This window comes from Saccoglossus kowalevskii, chromosome 6 (genome assembly GCF_978046115.1).
Source record: "Saccoglossus kowalevskii chromosome 6, keSacKowa6.1, whole genome shotgun sequence".
NCBI classification, from domain to species: domain Eukaryota; kingdom Metazoa; phylum Hemichordata; class Enteropneusta; family Harrimaniidae; genus Saccoglossus; species Saccoglossus kowalevskii.
The window spans coordinates 30,388,962-30,408,448 of record NC_140646.1 but is presented as its reverse complement, the minus strand read 5'-3'; the positions used below and the strand labels follow the sequence as shown (position 1 = coordinate 30,408,448).

Genomic DNA, 19,487 nt, shown 5'->3' with positions numbered 1-19,487 from the left:
AATATGCACAAATATTTACCCCAAATCTAATCAGGTCTCTGCACAGTTCTTAAGTAACTATGTACCAAGTTTCATTGAAATGTGATGATTACTACTTGAAATATTAATTAATTATGCAAATTAGGTAATTAATATGTAGTGATATTACACTAAAAACTATCAGGTCTGTGCAGTGTCCTATGATATTTATGTACCAAGTTTTATTGAAATGTGATAATTAGTACTTGAGATATCAGTAGAAAAGCCAAAAATTGATTAATCATTATGCAAATTAGTTCAGAGCATCTATGTGCCAAGTTTCATCAAAATCCAATGGGTGGTTCTTTAGATATCAGTGGAACAGTCATAAAACAGCTAAAAGTCAGCTAATTATCATGCAAATTAGGTAATTAATATGCATGGCTTTTTACCAAGACCTAATCAAATCTGCGCATTGGCCGAGAGCATCTATGCACCAAGTTTCATTAAAAATCAATGTATGGTTCTTGAGATATCAGTGGAACAGACACACACACAGACAGACAGACACACAGACAGACAGACAGACTCACTAACTGCAAAGACTCAAAAACTCTGATTAGGTTTATATTTTGACCACTCTATTTTGCTCTCTTTAAAGCAAATGCCCCTAAAAATATTTTTTTACCAGATCAAAATTTCTCTAGAAGAGGGGATGAATTGGCAGCATACCCCTGTCCATTTTGTTCTGGTAAAAAATATTTTTCTTTTACCGGTATATTTTTGCTGAAATGATGTCATTTCCAGGACAGAAAGTAATTTTTTTGGTTAAAATAAATGAAATCTTAAGTAAAGAAAATCTGTTCTAACTTCAGAAAGTTTACCCATATCTAGGGAACTTTTACAGTAAGAACCCTTATAAAAAGTTGCACAATATGTAGGTTTGGTGTTAGTGTGTTCACACCTAAAATTATTTTTTGCCTTTTATGCACCTTTATTGAACAAATAGAGCAAATACAAACATTTTCTATTATTGTTTTGAAATAAATAAACAGTTTTACCGTACTTATCCGGGTAAGAGCCCATGCCAGGTCAAACGCCCACCCCCCACTTTTGACACAATAAAGGAGTTGAGGTCATATCCGGGCACACGCCCAGGGGGTCTTTTTCTACACACAAACAAAAACTATTTTCTATTCGTTGACTGTGGTTGTATTAACAGTTGACTTTCTTGAAGACTGTCGTAATACTTATAAAAAATGTTAATTGCGTAAAACAAGGGGTGAACGCAAAATAGCTGTGACAGCTTTCTGCCTTCAGGGCAGCGCGTTCTGAATCATAACAGTCAGCAAGTCTATAAAAATATATATTAAAGCAGAAACGGTAGTTCTCTTTTTAAAATATGTCGTGGCCCTAAAAATGGCCGGCCGTTTGGTTTGTGCTTCTTTAGTAACTTAGAAACGATTCAGGCAAATCGTAAAAGGAGAGCCGCAAGTGTCGCACTCGATCGGCTTTAATAGCACCGTCAACAATGAAACCAATGTTGCAATATTGTAGCAACCCGTACCTGGGAGAGTGGTTGAAATCACGTTATTTTAGCTTTATAAAATATTTTGTAGCAGTTTGCGAATCCATAACTGGGGTCATCAATTTTGCAATGTCACGCCGAAGACTGCCAACTTTTTTACCATCTTTCATCACCGTCATGAAAACATTCTTCTGTCGTTGGATAAAAAAAAACTTCCAATCGCCGGAACTTGCTGAATGATAACTCTCACCGTCATTAATAAACGTTGAGTCTGATAAAAAAGCAATGTCACGATTTGACCTTTATGATGAAATACTAGTAGTGATTTCATTATTAGCCAATCAGTAAAGCAGATGCGTAAAGGTCAAAGACGATTGCTAGACTGTAAACAAAAGCATCGTGTGCCATCGCAGCAGAGCGACCCCATTTTTCTTGTCTCTTTATTATGATTAGACATGAATGAAAAGTGCCAAGCTGACAGACTGCGAAATCCAAATTGTATGGGACGATATCGACGAACTTAAGGAATAAGTTGTAGGGATTTTGTTCTACGGCTACAGTGACGCCGACTTGGACTTTGAGGGTTTTGAGTTTGACGAAGATGGCAATGAACGTACAAATAAAGATCTGAGAAGTTTTTTTCAAACAGCTATGAATTTTTATAATTTTTACTGTGTAAATTTGTAAATTATTATTGATCTTGTATGACGGTTGATGCGTAATTTGTCGAGACCGGAAATCATTTTAAGCAGTTTAACCCCTGACATTTTAATTAATTGAGTTCACGCGTGTTTGTCAATTCAAATGATTCCTCACTGTCGATTTTTATTATTTCTGTTTTTTTGTCACATTATAAGCAATACATTATTTTTGTTCTACTTCTAGTGTTGCATATTGTTCATTTATTTCCATTGCATGTTTTCATTTGCCATTCTATTCCCTGCCGCAGTTCGATCGAACTGCGTGTTGCCGATTTTCGCGAATTTTCGCGAATTTTCGTTTTTTTTGCCGGGGATCTCCTGGCAAACGCCCACCCGTTCTTTTTGGCAATTTTCCATGTTCAAGACCCTGGGCTTATACCCGGATAAATACGGTATATGCACACAAATAAATCCAACCGCATACATGAAACTTGATGAACAGTAGCGGTAGTCACTTTTCATATATGAGAATAACACTTACAATCTTCTTTGAATGGCACAGATCTGCAATAAACTATCAAATCCGAAAATTCTTTGGCTATTCGTAAATTACGTTCGTGTTGACGAACATCTACATCCTATGAAAAAAATTAGAAAAAAATATTTGCACATTATGTTCATATGCATCAAAATACTTTAAAACACTTAAATTTTCGATGATTTTAGGTCATTCGTGGAGACTGAATTACATAAAAGTTGATATTATTCTATGTTGTATAATGCCAGGTAATTTTTCATTGGTACAAAATTTTTCATTTTTTTACTGACTCTGTTTACAGTACACTTAAACATTTGCATGCACTTCTATGGATGAAGTGCCTCTAACACAGCAACTCTAACATAAATGGAATACAACATATTAAATGCAAGTACCACTTACCCTTTTCTCCGCCCACTCCACAGCCGTACGAATACTATTTTGCCAGGATAGTGCCTCCTCTTCGGAATCGGCCGCTACTTCTAGTGGAATTGGCTGACTTGGACTCATTATGCGGAATACATAACGACGTTCACCTTTACCCCCAGGGATGATATCTGTAAAACAAACAAAAATAGATTAATAGTTATTATTATACATTTTTCATCATATCTAGGTTACAGTGCTGTTATTTTGCGGTACTACACAGGACATCTGCATTCTATAGCACATGTACTAGTAAATGTGAATTCCAAATATTTGATTATTTTCAAAGTTCCAATGATTTTCACCATATTGCTCAGTTCTGAAAATCTCACACCAGTGTAGTGATTAGATAAAGATGTATATTAATAATGTTATTACAAGAACAAAATAATCTTCTAAGTATGCATCAATACTGTTAATATGTTAATATTCAAAAAGCCAATCAACTATTACAACAAATTCAAACAGCCAATCACCTATTACAACAAAATCATACAACCAATCACCTTTTACAACAAATTCAAACAGCCAATCATCTATTACAACAAATTCAAACAGCCAATCACCTATTACAACAAATTCAACCAATAAGCTATTCAACAAATTCAAACAGCCAATCATCTATTACAACAAATTCAAAACAGCCAATCATCTATTACAACAAATTCAAAACAGCCAATCACCTATTACAACAAATTCAAACAACCAATCAGCTAACCACATGCTAATTACTCCAAAGCTTACCAATGCAACATCCCTGAATATCAATGACACCTTTCTGTAAATTCCCCAGTGGTGTAGAATCTGTACTGGAATCCATAGACGAATTCAAAGGTTCTAACTCCTCCACATAATTTGATGGAAACCACATTTGTTTTTTACCTCCATAATCTCCTTTCCACCTGGGAAAATGAACGAAAATAAACCAGAGAAAGCTCAGAAAGATCTTACATGCAATAATTGAGAGATGGAAACAGTTAAAAGCGCGGCGGTCATCGCGCAGCGTGTGTTCACATTTCATGTAAATAAACAATGTATTTTACACGCGTTGTATACGTTGCTATGAATCCCAAATCGAACAGGACGCGACACGACGACTGCCGCCCTTTAAGGTTAGCCTAATAAACAATTTAATAATAATAACAGAAAACTAATTATTCTAAGAAATATGTAAATAATATGTATGCATCTGAACTTGTGTGTGATGATGAGAAGCAAAACCTATCTTTTTTGGCCTCAGATAATTTATAAGTACACATTTCAATTAGGAACCAGTCTGGTCTGTGAATTAACCTGCAAGCACTTTTGAGAGGTTCTTGAGATATCTGTGAAACAGCTAGGATTGAGTAATTTATGCTAATTAAGCAATTGCAGAATACCTAGAAGATATTACAGCTGAAAAATTGCAATTTATTATGCAAACTCGTTATGATATCGTTATGAGTCAGCCATTTTTAATTCAATTTACATACCATCCGCCATCTTGTTTATCAACATTTGTGATAATCGCATGTTTGCAGAAAGTCAATTCATCATCTCGCTGTGCACGGTAATCATACAGTGCTTTCACTGTAACCTAGAATAGTGAGGAATAAAAACAACAAGTCATGAAATGTCAGACAACAGAACTTAAAATATATAATGTGCACCAGTCGACCATTTTATATGAAATCAATAAAACAAAGGGAAATGCATCTTGGTCTTGTGAAAGTTTGATTAAATTCCAGAATGGCAGTATTATTTAGCACTAAAATTTATTTGGATTATCAAACCTGTACATGATGTATGACATATGTGTGAAGTCATCAGAATGTGTTTTGTCAAGACATGTCAGAGATATATGTTCGGAAGAACAGATGCGCAGATAGGCAATTACAAGTCCCTGTTTTTGAACTTTGTTGGGATAAAACAATGCCTATTTTAAAAATGTTTAATAAAGGTAAAAATCACAGCTGCATTTATGTGTTGTTTGCGTTTATTTCAAATCAACCTACTTTTGCAACAAATGTATTTGGATCCATGTAAACTCCGGCAACACCGTATACAGCTCCTTCCTCAGGCTCCTGAAATAAACAGGAAAGTACTTATCCAATCTATTATCCTTTACCAGATCAAACTATGTGATTTAGGGGGCAGGAACAGATAATGTGGACTTTCTCCAAAGAGTGCCCTTGGTGTAAATAGGATGATAATGGTAAGCAATCATGCAAACAATCAAAACCCATCACACAGCATAAGCAACTCAAACACCAAATCACATCAAACCCACACATCCAATCACATCAAACCCACACATCCAATCACATAAAACCCACACATTCAATCACATAAAACCCACACATCCAATCATATGGAATCCAAACATCCAATCACATGAAACCCATTTATCCAATCACATGAAACCCACACATCCAATCACAAACCCACACATCCAATCACATCAAACCCACACATCCAATCACATAAAACCCACACATCCAATCATATGGAATCCAAACATCCAATCACATGAAACCCATTTATCCAATCATATGAAACCCACACATGAAAAACACATGAAACCCACACATCCAATCACATGAAACCCACACATCCAATCACATAAAACCCACACATCCAATCATATGGAACCCAAACATCCAATCACATGAAACCCACTTATCCAATCACATGAAACCCATTTATCTAATCACATGAAACCCACACATGAAAAACACATGAAACCCACACATCCAATCACATAAATCCCACACATCCAATCACATGAAACCCATTTATCCAATCACATGAAACCCACACATGAAAAACACATGAAACCCACACATCCAATCACATGAAACCCACACATGAAAAACACATGAAACCCACACATCCAATCACATGAAACCCACACATCCAATCATATGGAACCCACACATCCAATCACATGAAACCCACTTATCAAATCACATGAAACCCAAACATCCAATCACATGAAACCCACACATCCAATCATATGGAATCCAAACATCCAATCACATGAAACCCACTTATCAAATCACATGAAACCCAAACATCCAATCACATGAAACCCACACATGAAAAACACATGAAACCCACACATCCAATCACATGAAATCCACACATTCAATCACATGGAACCCACACATCCAATCACATGGAACCCACACATCCAATCACATGAAACCCACTTATCCAATAACATGAAACCCACTTATCCAATCACATGAAACCCATTTATCCAATCACATGAAACCCACACATCCAATCACATGAAACCCACACATCCAATCATATGGAACCCACACATCCAATCACATGAAACCCACTTATCAAATCACATGAAACCCAAACATCCAATCACATGAAACCCACACATCCAATCATATGGAATCCAAACATCCAATCACATGAAACCCACTTATCAAATCACATGAAACCCAAACATCCAATCACATGAAACCCACACATGAAAAACACATGAAACCCACACATCCAATCACATGAAATCCACACATTCAATCACATGGAACCCACACATCCAATCACATGGAACCCACACATCCAATCACATGAAACCCACTTATCCAATAACATGAAACCCACTTATCCAATCACATGAAACCCATTTATCCAATCACATGAAACCCACACAACCAAACACATGAAACCCACACTTCCAATCACATGGAACCCCATACATCCAATCACATGGAACCAACACAACAGATTATAGCATATGAAACTCAATCAACACAACTCATTACATATATATGGAACCCACATAAAACATCACATGCAGATACAGCAATTACAACACGAAACCCACACAGTCCATTACAGCATGTAAACCCTATATAACCATCATAGCAAGTAAAACCCACATAACTCATTATAGCATATAGAACCCACACAACCATTCACATCATATGAAACTCCATATGGAATCTGAAAAGCATTCTTATCTTACCATTCCAATTCTATCAACAATTGCCTGGTTCACTGGATACTTTAATTTCATTTTTCTATACAATGGATGTTTCTCATAATAATGTACCAGTTCAACCAAACTTTCAAACTGTGCTGTACCAATAGTAAACAACCTGCCTTCCTCCTTTATTCTACAGTGTTTAATCTTTCCCTCCGCTCTGTACAAAATAAATGAGAATAACAATATTTTAAATTCTGGCATGTAAAGCTACATGTATAAGACAATTCAACAGTATACTCTATGCAGACATCCTATCTGTATACTAGTATACAGTCAAACATGTGTATAGCTATCCATCCACAGGACTTCATTAAAGGGATTTTTATAGAGAGTTGGTCTTTATATAGAGGTTGGATTGACTATTTGTCCAGAAAATAATGAAATTTATTTGTGTAGAGGAAATAAAAAATTGTTTTATTATAAACAGAATGCTAATTATTTTGTTCCCATAGGCAGGTGGTCTTTATACACAGGTTGCTCATAAATAATGACTTGGGACTGCCTAAAACTGGTCACTATAGGCAGGTGGTCTTTATACACAGGTTGCTCATAAATAATGACTAGGGACTGCCTAAAACTGGTCACTATAGGCAGGTGGTCTTTATACACAGGTTGCTCATAAATAATGACTTGGGACTGCCTAAAACTGGTCACTATAGGCAGGTGGTCTTTATACACAGGTTGCTCATAAATAATGACTTGGGACTGCCTAAAACTGGTCACTATAGGCAGGTGGTCTTTATACACAGGTTGCTCATAAATAATGACTTGGGACTGCCTAAAACTGGTCACTATAGTCAGGTGGTCTTTATACACAGGTTGCTCATAAATAATGACTTGGGACTGCCTAAAACTGGTCACTATAGGCAGGTGGTCTTTATACACAGGTTGCTCATAAATAATGACTTGGGACTGCCTAAAACTGGTCACTATAGGCAGGTGGTCTTTATACACAGGTTGCTCATAAATAATGACTTGGGACTGCCTAAAACTGGTCACTATAGGCGGGTGATCTTTATACACAGGTTGCTCATAAATAATGACTTGGGACTGCCTAAAACTGGTCACTATAGGCAGGTGGTCTTTATACACAGGTTGCTCATAAATAATGACTTGGGACTGCCTAAAACTGGTCACTATAGGCAGGTGGTCTTTATACACAGGTTGCTCATAAATAATGACTTGGGACTGCCTAAAACTGGTCACTATAGGCAGGTGGTCTTTATACACAGGTTGCTCATAAATAATGACTTGGGACTGCCTAAAACTGGTCACTATAGGCAGGTGGTCTTTATACACAGGTTGCTCATAAATAATGACTTGGGACTGCCTAAAACTGGTCACTATAGGCAGGTGGTCTTTATACACAGGTTGCTCATAAATAATGACTTGGGACTGCCTAAAACTGGTCACTATAGGCAGGTGGTCTTTATACACAGGTTGCTCATAAATAATGACTTGGGACTGCCTAAAACTGGTCACTATAGGCAGGTGATCTTTATACACAGGTTGCTCATAAATAATGACTTGGGACTGCCTAAAACTGGTCACTATAGGCAGGTGATCTTTATACACAGGTTGCTCATACATTATGCCTTGGGACTGCCTAAAACTGGTCACTATAGACAGGTGGTCTTTATACACAGGTTACTCATATGCAGTGTAACTGCCTAAAAGTGGTCACTATAGGCAGTTGATCTTTGTAAAGAGGTGGCCACTAACACAGGTTTGACTGTACATCAAATACTACTAAAGACATTTTTAATTTGGACAGATGATCTAAAAAAATAAAATAAGTTAAAGAAAACTAAAATCTTTAATTATATAATTATTCACCATACACATACAAATACTTTTACAAACCATTTAGGTAGAAGCCGACACATGAATGAAAATACCAAGAATTTGTTCATTTTGCAATAAATTGTACTCAAAGGCAATACCAGTCTTATTTTTGGGAAATGATGGTTGTCTTTTAGTGGATAGCTGCCATTTGACAGTATTACAATGTGTTTACCATAGGTTCCTATGGTAGATAATACCTGGGTATAAAAAAAAAATGCAATTTTTTCTTAACATTGTGTACTAAGGAATTGTTCAAAAAATAGAAATTTTTGAAAAATATTACAATATTTGTAATATTTTCTTCAATATTTCTGGAAATGAACCTTAATTTTGAAGCTAACAGGCAGGCACCACTTGAGTCAATTTTAAGGTTTTACTCAAAAAATTTGGCTATTTTTGTCCCAATCTTCTGAAAGTAAGTGCGGACTATAAACTGGACTGAATTTGTGATGAAAAGAGGGAACTAATGGTGATAAGGTTACATAATTACCTGAATGAAATAGCATAGTAGTCTATCCTTTCACTTCTGCGAACCAAGAATGCACCATCCCTGTGAACTCTTTTCATCATGTTTTCTGAGTCTTTTCGTGTAAGTCTGTTGTGATACCAGCTAGAAAACAACATCAGAAAATGTCAAAATGAGTGTGCCAGTGTAAAATTCAGAGTCAAAAATTCAAAGTAGCTTTCCTATCACCTGATACACTGTGACACAATCTTTGATATAATGATAGAAAAAGTGATTAACAATTTAATAAATACCATAATTCAGCCCTCTAGATTACAAACATTTTGGTCTCCATGGCGTTTAAAAAAAATTATATCGGTCGCCATTTGTTGACCCAAAAAAATCTGGCTGGCGACAAAACGTAACGTAAAATAGACTTTACAGATTGTTAGCTCTTGGTGGCGCTTTTCTACCCACAATTCAAAACTTTGCACATAAGCATTTTATTATCTGCCATATTCAATTCTTTTCAACATTTGTTTTGAAGCAACGCCCAACAATCACTGCATATTTTGCAAATTACCATGATAAGTTTGCCCTAGAATGATGCATAATTAATTTCTGTACACCAGTTATATCATGTACGTCTAAAATTAATATCTGAAAAAACACAAATTTCTGTGAAAGTTGCTGACACTTAGAGTCGTATCAGCCCAGAGAAATGTTCACATTTCAACGATCGAGCTTTGGCAGGCATAGCAAGTCTGAAAAATATTAGGGCAGTAAACAAACCTGTTCACGAAGATAAGTATGGTTTTGACGAAAGCATTTTTGACCAACACAAACAATTTTGCATAGTCTTCAGTCCAGTAAAATCTCAAACTTATTGTTTATAAAATATTGTTTTTTTTTTTAAGAGATGAATACTATTTGATGGTGTCAGAATATTCGAACAATAGGTCATCTGCTTTAGTCCAAACCAAAGTAGTTTGCGAATTAGTAGTAAAGCAACTTTTCTAACGTGCTGCCCCAATACTTCTAAGACTTACTGTAAAAATCATCATCGTCATGAAATCACGAAATATAAAACTATTCATGATAAAAGAAAGCATGTTGTTCAGAAGACTAATAAGCAGGGAACAAGTGTGCTATCACTTGCTGCGCGAATAAACAAAACCAAATCACAGACAGAATAAATCAACTTACTCTTTATTCTCGTGGCTTTGTGGTTGCGGTACAGAGTGAGTAAGGACAATTTCCATATCTTTGCTTTTCAATGGATATGTTCTATAATGTGTTATCAGACTATACAGACTATCAAATAGTAGGTTATCTAACAAGTAATATTTGGTAAGACCTCTCTCTTGTTTTGACTTGATCCGGCAGTGGTTGACTTTATCTTTAGCCCTAGAAAATAAATAAGACATTTTTGAATTACGATAATGTGAATCAAAGAAAGCTTAGAAAGAACTCCCGTGTGCTGAGAGTATTGAAGACGCATTAAAAATTAATTCAAAATTACTTGTACATGAGATATTGATGGAAAAGCTGAAAACTAATTATGTAAATCAGGTAACTAATATGAACAGAACAGAACAAAAAAAATTATGAATTATTATGCTAATTAGAGAATTAATATTAATCAAAATTAATCAGGTCTGTCTATTGTCCTAGAGCATTTATGTACCAAATTTTATTCAAATGTGATGATCAGTAATTGAGATATCAGTGTTAATTAATTATGTTAATTAGGTGATTAATATAAAGCATAAATATTTACCAAAAACTAATTGGGTTTCTGCATAGTTCTCTTTAAAAGTTTCATTAAAATCCAATTTGTGGTTCTTTATATATCAGTGGAACATTATGCAAATTAGATAATTAATATCCAATTAAAACTAATTAGGTGTCTGCATAATCCTAGAAGATCTATGTAGCAAGTCTCATTGAAATATGATAATTACTACTTGATATATCAAAAGCTGAAAATTAATTAATTATACAAATTAGCTAATTAATATATACTGATATTACCCTAAAAACTATCAGGTCTGTGCAGTGTCCTATGACATCTATGTACCAAATTTCATTGAAATGTGATGATTACTACTTGAAATAGCAAAAGCTGAAAATTAATTAATTATGCTAATTAGGTAATTAATATGTACTCGTATTACCCTAAAAACTATCAGGTCTGTGCAGTGTCCTATGACATCTATGTACCAAGTGTCATTCAAATGTGATGATTACTACTTGAAATATCAAAAGCTGAATATTAATTAATTATGCAAATTAGGTAATTAATATGTACTCATATTACCCTAAAAACTATCAGGTCTGTGCAGTGTCCTATGACATCTATGTACCAAGTGTCATTGAAATGTGATGATTACTACTTGAAATATCAAAAGCTGAAAATTAATTAATTATGCAAATTAGCTAATTAATATATACTGATATCACCCTAAAAACTATCAAGTTTGTGCAGTGTCATATGACATCTATGTACCAAGTTTTATTGAAATGTGATGATTAGTACTTGAGATATCAGTGGAAAAGCCGAAAATTGATTAATCATTATGCAAATTAGATAATTAATATTGCACAGATTTTTACCCAAAACTAATCAAATCTGCGCATTAGTTTGAAGCATCTGTGTGCCAAGTTTCATCAAAATCCAATGGGTGGTTCTTTAGATATCAGTGGAACAGTCATGGAACAGCTAAAAATCAGCTAATTATCATGCAAATTAGGTAATTAATATGCATGGATTTTCACCAAAACCTGATCAAATCTGCGCATTGGCCCAGAGCATCTATGCACCAAGTTTCATCAAAAACTGATGTATGGTTCTTGAGATATCAGTGGAACAGACGGACACACATACACACACACACACATACAGACACACTAACTGCAAAGACTCCTTTTTTGTGCTTCGCACACGGGAGTCAAAAATTATTGTTGTGTCAGACATCACCATGGATACGAGTGTCAATGTTATCTGTTCTGATTAAAAGGGTAAGTGCATACCACATGGATAATACAATTTGCCACTGAAACATTCAATGTTTGGGATCATCTTGATATCACAATGACATTATAGGACATTTTAATACGCCATTTGCTGCCAACCAGCTGTGAAGTAAATGTATGGGGGGGGGGGGCTAAATTTACAGTTAGACAGTCTCAGGCAGCATTACCTTCAACATCCAATAAGCTGAGAAACTATAAACATAAAATTGTACTACCGAGTATAAACAATTTTTTTGGAGGCAACCATCTCGTTTTTACCCCTAACTTACCAAAAAGACAGTATGAAGTCACCCTTAAAAGTGTCACTCTCCCTGACGAGGAATGTACCGTCCCCTTCGTGGTATTCCACTATCAATTGCTCAGCTGTGTCTCTGGGTTGTTTCAATTTACCGTGGAACCACTTTTCACTAAAATGTAGTTCATCACTTGATAATCCCTATAAAGTAACATTTTGAATACAGCAAGGCAAGTTTTTAATACAGAATAAATGTAATGTGTAAACAAATTTTATTTCATATGAATTTCACAAAATTTTCTCTTTGATAATAATTAATCATATTAATATTTCCTCTAAAATATTATTCAAGTTTTGTGACAAAAAAGTGCATTGATTTGATCCAAAAATGACATGACAAAGTCCCTGTCTTGCAATAGTAAACAATACGAAAACCAATCAGCCATTTTGAATCAGAATTTGTCATGTATAAAGCCGGTGGAAAGTTAGATTTGATCTGCTTTTGAAATGAAAGAAATGCTTGATTTTGATGAATTGCTAACACTTAAATGGCTGCCTTTTGGCTATCTTGAATTTAATCGCAAAATGAATGCATGTGCAAATGTATCCCAAGATGCACTATGATGTGTGAAGTTTGAAGATCATTGGCTCAGGCAAGACTGAGATACAGGTGCAGACGAACAGACATGCAGACTCAAGCATAGAAGTGAAATAAAAAGACCTATTTTTGGACTTTAACCCTTTGCGCCCCAATGCGGCCATATACGGCCGCTTATTTCTGACCAAAGATAACCCAATCCGGCCGTAAAAGGCCACCCGTTAATGCGCTGTCAAAATCCCAATGCGGCCGTAAACGGCCGGTATTTCATAGATTGAAACAGAAGTTGATTCTGATCTCCCATGATCTTTGCATGAAAAAATAAATTGTTGATGAAAATAATTAGAAATACAGGTACGTTCAGACTGAAAATTATATACGAATTGTCCTCGTACTTTTCTTGTACAACGGGTTTTTCGGACGGTGTTTGTGAAGAGCTGTGACAATTTGCATAAATAAACAAACACAGCGGCATGTTTGGTGAAAGTTCATTTATTCTACCGCAGTTTTTATCCAAAATAAACGCATAATACATATAAAATTTATATTCATCTGAACTGGAAACATTATTTAAATAAATTACCTATATAAAATGTTGTTTTTCCTTGTTGGCGAGTTTTTAATGTCGAAAAATCAGACTGTCATCGCAATCAGTCTTGCGTGCCAGCAGAGGTCAACACGTGAAAATTGCCGTAGTCGCTGGTTCCGTAAAAAAGGCATCCCAGTTTCGTTGCTATTTTTCACTAAAAGTCCTTATTTTTCCTCTGTTGTATTTCCACTGGATATCCATGTATTTTTGTCATTCACAGTGTTCAAATATCGCTTTAAAATGGGGGTTTTAAACGGGAATATCCAATGACCTCTGTAGGCCAAACGACACTGTCATCAATTACCGTTGGTTTGAATATTTAAACACAATCACTGTGTCGTTGCCCCGGTAATTCCCGCCCTACTGTTCCATACACATGTATGTATATTCCTAATAAAGAATCCTGCCAAATAAGGAATACTTCTTCCGAATATATGAATAAATTACACACTAATTTGACTGTGGCGGGAATATGCAAGGTTTTTCAGTGGTTGACAGACACGATCATTCAGTTGACCTCCACTGCGTATTTGCATTTGTTTGTAAACACAGCTGACTTGTAATCGAACGAATTAAATTCCTGTCGAGTATTTTTGGATTTTTTATGCAATTATTCACAACTATTTGTGTGATACGTTTAAAGTTTTAACTCAGTGATGAATTTCCAAACTGTGAGCGAACAGCAGACTGCGGGCCCCAGTACCGGGATGCAACAACAACCGGCCGACTCGGAGCTGTCATCGCAAACTGATCGTGACGCAATTCTGAGATTTTTCGATGAGTCTGATTCAGACACTGAGTTTGAACGCTTTACACTGGAAGAAATAGACGAAGGGAGATTGAGATGTGAATTGCTATGCCAAAATACCAACTGTGGCAGTGGCAGTGGCAGTGATGCCGATGCCGACAGTGACTCGGACTCTGATGCCGATGACATCGCCAATACACCAAACATCTGGTCAAATGAAAGGACCGACGTAAACATTCCAGCACATGACGACCAGTTTTCAGGACCAAGACATGGTGTTGGTTTCGACGGGGAACCACTGGATTTTTTTAAATTATATTTTACGGACGATTTTTTTGGATTTGTTGGTCGGGGAAACAAATAAATACGCTAGACCGTGGTTTATAGTTCCATGGCTAGACATAGACAGGAAGTTACCGGGCGCGTAGACCGGCATTGGTATGAAACGGACAGAGATGAAATGAGTGCCTATTTCGGTGTTATCATAAATTAGAAACCAAGTGAATTGTAAATAAAATGTGTTTTTTTTTTTTTTAAATGAAATGAAACTACAGTGTCCTAGTCTTCTTTTCCCTGTGTACATGTCAACCTACCTGGCTCACACTGAATTGGTAAAAAGTTTTGGGTAATGGGAGTACAAATATGCAAATTAGTAATGGGCCCTGCAACATTGTTGCAACAAAGTATCTATGGTGTGCAAAGGGTTAAAGAGAAACTACAATCATGGCATATTTTATTTTGCTGTATGCGGGTTAGACGGAAAGCTGAAGCAAAATCTTGCCACTATGATAATAACCTCACCTCTGATTGGCCGTTTGTGGATTCATCATCATCATCTTGATTGTTTTGTGTCTCTGTTTCTTCTGAGTAATATATTTTATTTGAAGTTAAGACAAAGAAATGTGGTGCCCACTCCTATGAAAGGAAACAAACAGTTGCAAAGTTAAACATACTATTATTATTGAAACACACAGATAAAATGATATCATAGTCTCTAACAAGTAGATAACATACATATACAGGTCCACTGTTTGTGATAAATGCCTTATTAGCATTAACCTTTTCACCTCCAGTTTCCTCTTTTTACCACAATGTACAAAATAGTCCTGTTAATAGTCTGCCCTTTCCTTCCAAAGATTGAACAAAAATAGCTAAATATTTGAGTAAAACCTGAAAATTGACACAAATTTTGTCTGTTGGCTCCAAAATTAGGGTTCACATCCTGAAATATTTAAGAATACAAGAAAAAAGTGCAGCAAAATTTGGTCAAGGATGTCTGGTGGTGAAAAGATTAAGGCTTGAAATAACATTTTTAACCAAATATTGAGCAAGATGTGATGTTAGTATCAAAAGAACACACAGAAATAAAAACTTACAGCATCCATTGGGTCCTCTAAATATAAAAGTCCATTCTTGATTGAGTTACTCAGGTCATCAACAGTAGCTATTTCCATGGAAACAAACATATTCAATATATGTTAAACAATCTGAAGTTTTGTTGTTTAAATGTCAATGTTAAATGTTATGTTAAATGTCAAAAGTCAAAAGTCGTCTTTCTGTTCAAGGTTGAAAAGTCTTGTGAGATGTGTATAAACATAGAGAATACATTGTATGTCTTGTTTATTCCACCGCATTGAACCATCCATGACACATCAATTTGTTTATACATCTCAATCTAGCAGTAATTATTATATTAGTGTCGAAAAGGTTGCTTTATACTACACTATCAACGTATGATGTCAACATTTATATCAAATTTTTGTGTCACCGTGACAACATCTTCCACTAGCCTGGTCTCCAAAAAAGGTTTTGAATAATATCCTCTTGCTACAGAGATGAAGATGAAATGTGATCTACTCACTGTCGTAACTTGCTGACACTGAGAAGGTATCGCTTGCTCCTTCTGGTAGTTTCTTGTGCTTAAGAATCACTTTACGTTTCAGCTGATTAGGCGATGGAAGCATAGTAGCATCTCTGTCAATGGGTTGGGATAGTAGCATATCTAGGACAAACAAAAAATGATATTCTGTTAAGGATGTGTTCATTTTATCAAATATATGCATATATATCAAATATATAGATTCGGATCTAGAAACAAGAATGACTTTTTACACTAAATAATTGTTGAATCAATGATTTTGACATGACTGTTTCTCCTGATGCAGTTGTCATGAAAACCATTATCCATGTTTGTTGCACACCCACATTTTATAATCAATTATGGGAGGAATTTGACTGAGAAAATCTACTAATTAACCCAAAGCAACATGCTATTACAACAGCAACTGTGAATGATAAAACTCACCGCCAAATACTTCTTGGAATGCAGAGGCCATTTTTCTTTGTTGAGGTAAACTACAATGATTTTCTATGGAAAGAATGACTGGATATCTAGAGATGAGACAAAAACCATTTGAAGTCAAAACCCACATTCAAATGTAAACTATTGATAATTCTACATACAACTTCTCCACACATCTGTCCTTTAAACATTGTAAAATAAAATCAACTTTGTAATGATACACAAAATGCAGGCCAACTGATAAACATTTTTTATTTTAACAGGGGTTAATACAAGAATCTTATAAAACCAATAAGGAATTAATTAACCATTTTTTAAGACTACACCTTTCTAATAAATAGCGCCCTCCAGTGACGAAGTGCAGTCATAACTTAAAATAACTGAAATATAGAAAACACATAATGCAAACTATGGAAAAGAGTATACTTACTCAGAAGTTGCAAATGCATGTTCTTTGATTGTCTTGATGACGTCAATGAATTTAATTTTGGAAGTAAGTGTGTGCCCGTGAAATATAACCGGATAACCCTCTGGACCATCCCAGCAATCCACTAGAGTGTAAATCACAGAGCAAGGAAGCAAGACATCCATAGTTTCACTATGTTCAATTACGTTCAATGAGTGAGTGAGTTTAAGAAGATTCCTAGAGCTTTATTGGCGTCTTGGGACTATTATATATTTGAAGGTATGAATTTGCACAATTAGAGGGAAATACACTATAAACATTCAAGACTGAATACTGTCACAAGCCACAAAAGTGCATCAATATTTTAAAGTTGTTAAACATGTTGAGATTACAAATGTAGCTATATAATAACTCAGAGTTATAGCGCCCTCGTGTGGCAGAAACATTAAAGTTGCACAAAGGCAGCACGTTGATCATATCCACCGATGTGTAATGGTATTCTTATGTAGATTATTTGATATATATATATATATCTGTGATTTCTTATAATTTTATGCTCAGATCTCAGTGACAGGATTCTAGAACGGCGACAAAATAAACTGTTGCTGCGATTGACGCAATTAAGAAAAAGATGTTAAAAGCTATGCAAGACATTTGAATATGTTTGTATTTTTTTTTCTGACAGCTCAATAATAACCATAACTAAATGAATAATAAATAATTAATATATACTAATTAGCAACTAATTATTTATTCTGAGATATTTGGAGGTACTTACATTCAACACATCTACATCCCATTCTGAGACATCGCACGTACGCTTCACAGGAAGACTCGCTTAAATATTGGTCACCTGTTAAATATCTGGAAAAGAAAGTTTTATGATTTCTTATCTTATGGCATTTTCAGATGAATTAGAATTTTCACATTTTCGGATAAGCAATAAAGTTTCCTAGCATCACAAATAATGTACAACCTCACCTTACTGAGACTCAATGTCAAAAGCAAAAAAAAAAAAAAATAAATTTTGAGTTCATAAACTTGAAAGAATGAAAACAAAAATTGCAACTCACGTGTTATGAGAGCAAGCAATCCAATAGTGAGACATAGGTTGGTCCATATCATGGCAGACCACATCCTGCGATGAATCCCAGATTGTATTTTGTTTGGAGTAAATGTAGTCTACAAACTAAGGAAAAAGTATACACAAAATTAATTTATTCATAGTACACCAAAGTCAACATTCACTCCATTTCATAAACTACACCTGTACAAATCTTCCCAGAAATTTTTGTTGTTGATCAGCACCAAAAGCCAATAAATGAGAAATTGTGTTGGTTCAAAATTAACAAAGAACTTACAGAAAAATACTGAAAAATTTGCAAAATGTTTCTTCAAAATTGTGGCGGGAAAAATGACGGCGTTCTAAATGTTGAAAGTCGTAGTTCAATTTATTTGAATAGCAAAATACATGATAATCTATAGAACCTAGAAATTAAAATGGCCAGTAGTTGTCTAACTTGAAAATGTATGATCCTCCACACATGGAATTCAAACTAAAATATCCATAAAAATACAACATGTTTATTGATTAACAAACTAAAGACTGGCATTAAAGATTAATAAGATCACATGAACAATTGCCATCTTTTAATAACTAAACCTAAAATATTTATGAATACGTAAACATATACAAAAACATAGAGAAACCATCTAAACCTTGTCTGTAAATAGAATTAAAATTTTTGTGAGATTAACTTCATGGATCTTTAAAACAAGACTTATTTTGATTATTGACATTTACTTGCATGTACTACTAATAGAGCAAATATGGTATGCATACAATTTTTAATTTATTGGTCAAATAATATCAAACACATTAAGTACAGAGGGGTAACGCTATGGAATAACTTGCCAACTCATATCGGAAATTCAGCCTCATTAGGCATCTTTAAGAAAACATACAAATTATATCTTAGTGAGAGAATTTCTTGTAAATGGTTCAAGCCTATAGTGCGTAAATTTTAATGTATGTTGCTTCTACAGAAGGTCCAATGAAAATTACTTTATTGTATTTTGGCCTAACCTAAACTGCGTCTTCGAGTGTATAAAAGGAAAGATGGCCGCCAGTTTCCAGTATGCAAATGACACTCACTCAAGCATGAAACATGACGCACTGGTGCAATACCTTGGATTGCAGA

General features: G+C 35.0%; 1 protein-coding gene across 1 annotated transcript in view; it reads right to left on the bottom strand.

Moving 5' to 3' along the window:
• LOC100377901 (1-phosphatidylinositol 4,5-bisphosphate phosphodiesterase gamma-1-like) overlaps positions 1-19,487 on the bottom strand; it is a 66,975-nt gene that overhangs the window by 11,917 nt on the left and 35,571 nt on the right. The window contains exons 10-25 of the mRNA XM_002742208.4: positions 18,360-18,475; positions 18,065-18,150; positions 17,311-17,431; positions 16,884-16,969; positions 16,440-16,580; positions 15,955-16,022; positions 15,380-15,493; positions 12,678-12,844; positions 10,579-10,779; positions 9,418-9,537; positions 7,062-7,239; positions 5,086-5,154; positions 4,564-4,667; positions 3,836-3,993; positions 3,068-3,222; positions 2,669-2,765 (exon numbers count right to left, since the gene is read on the bottom strand). Coding sequence (XP_002742254.1) covers positions 2,669-2,765; positions 3,068-3,222; positions 3,836-3,993; positions 4,564-4,667; positions 5,086-5,154; positions 7,062-7,239; positions 9,418-9,537; positions 10,579-10,779; positions 12,678-12,844; positions 15,380-15,493; positions 15,955-16,022; positions 16,440-16,580; positions 16,884-16,969; positions 17,311-17,431; positions 18,065-18,150; positions 18,360-18,475 — 1,981 coding nt within the window. The remainder of the gene's footprint in view (positions 1-2,668; positions 2,766-3,067; positions 3,223-3,835; positions 3,994-4,563; positions 4,668-5,085; positions 5,155-7,061; positions 7,240-9,417; positions 9,538-10,578; positions 10,780-12,677; positions 12,845-15,379; positions 15,494-15,954; positions 16,023-16,439; positions 16,581-16,883; positions 16,970-17,310; positions 17,432-18,064; positions 18,151-18,359; positions 18,476-19,487) is intronic.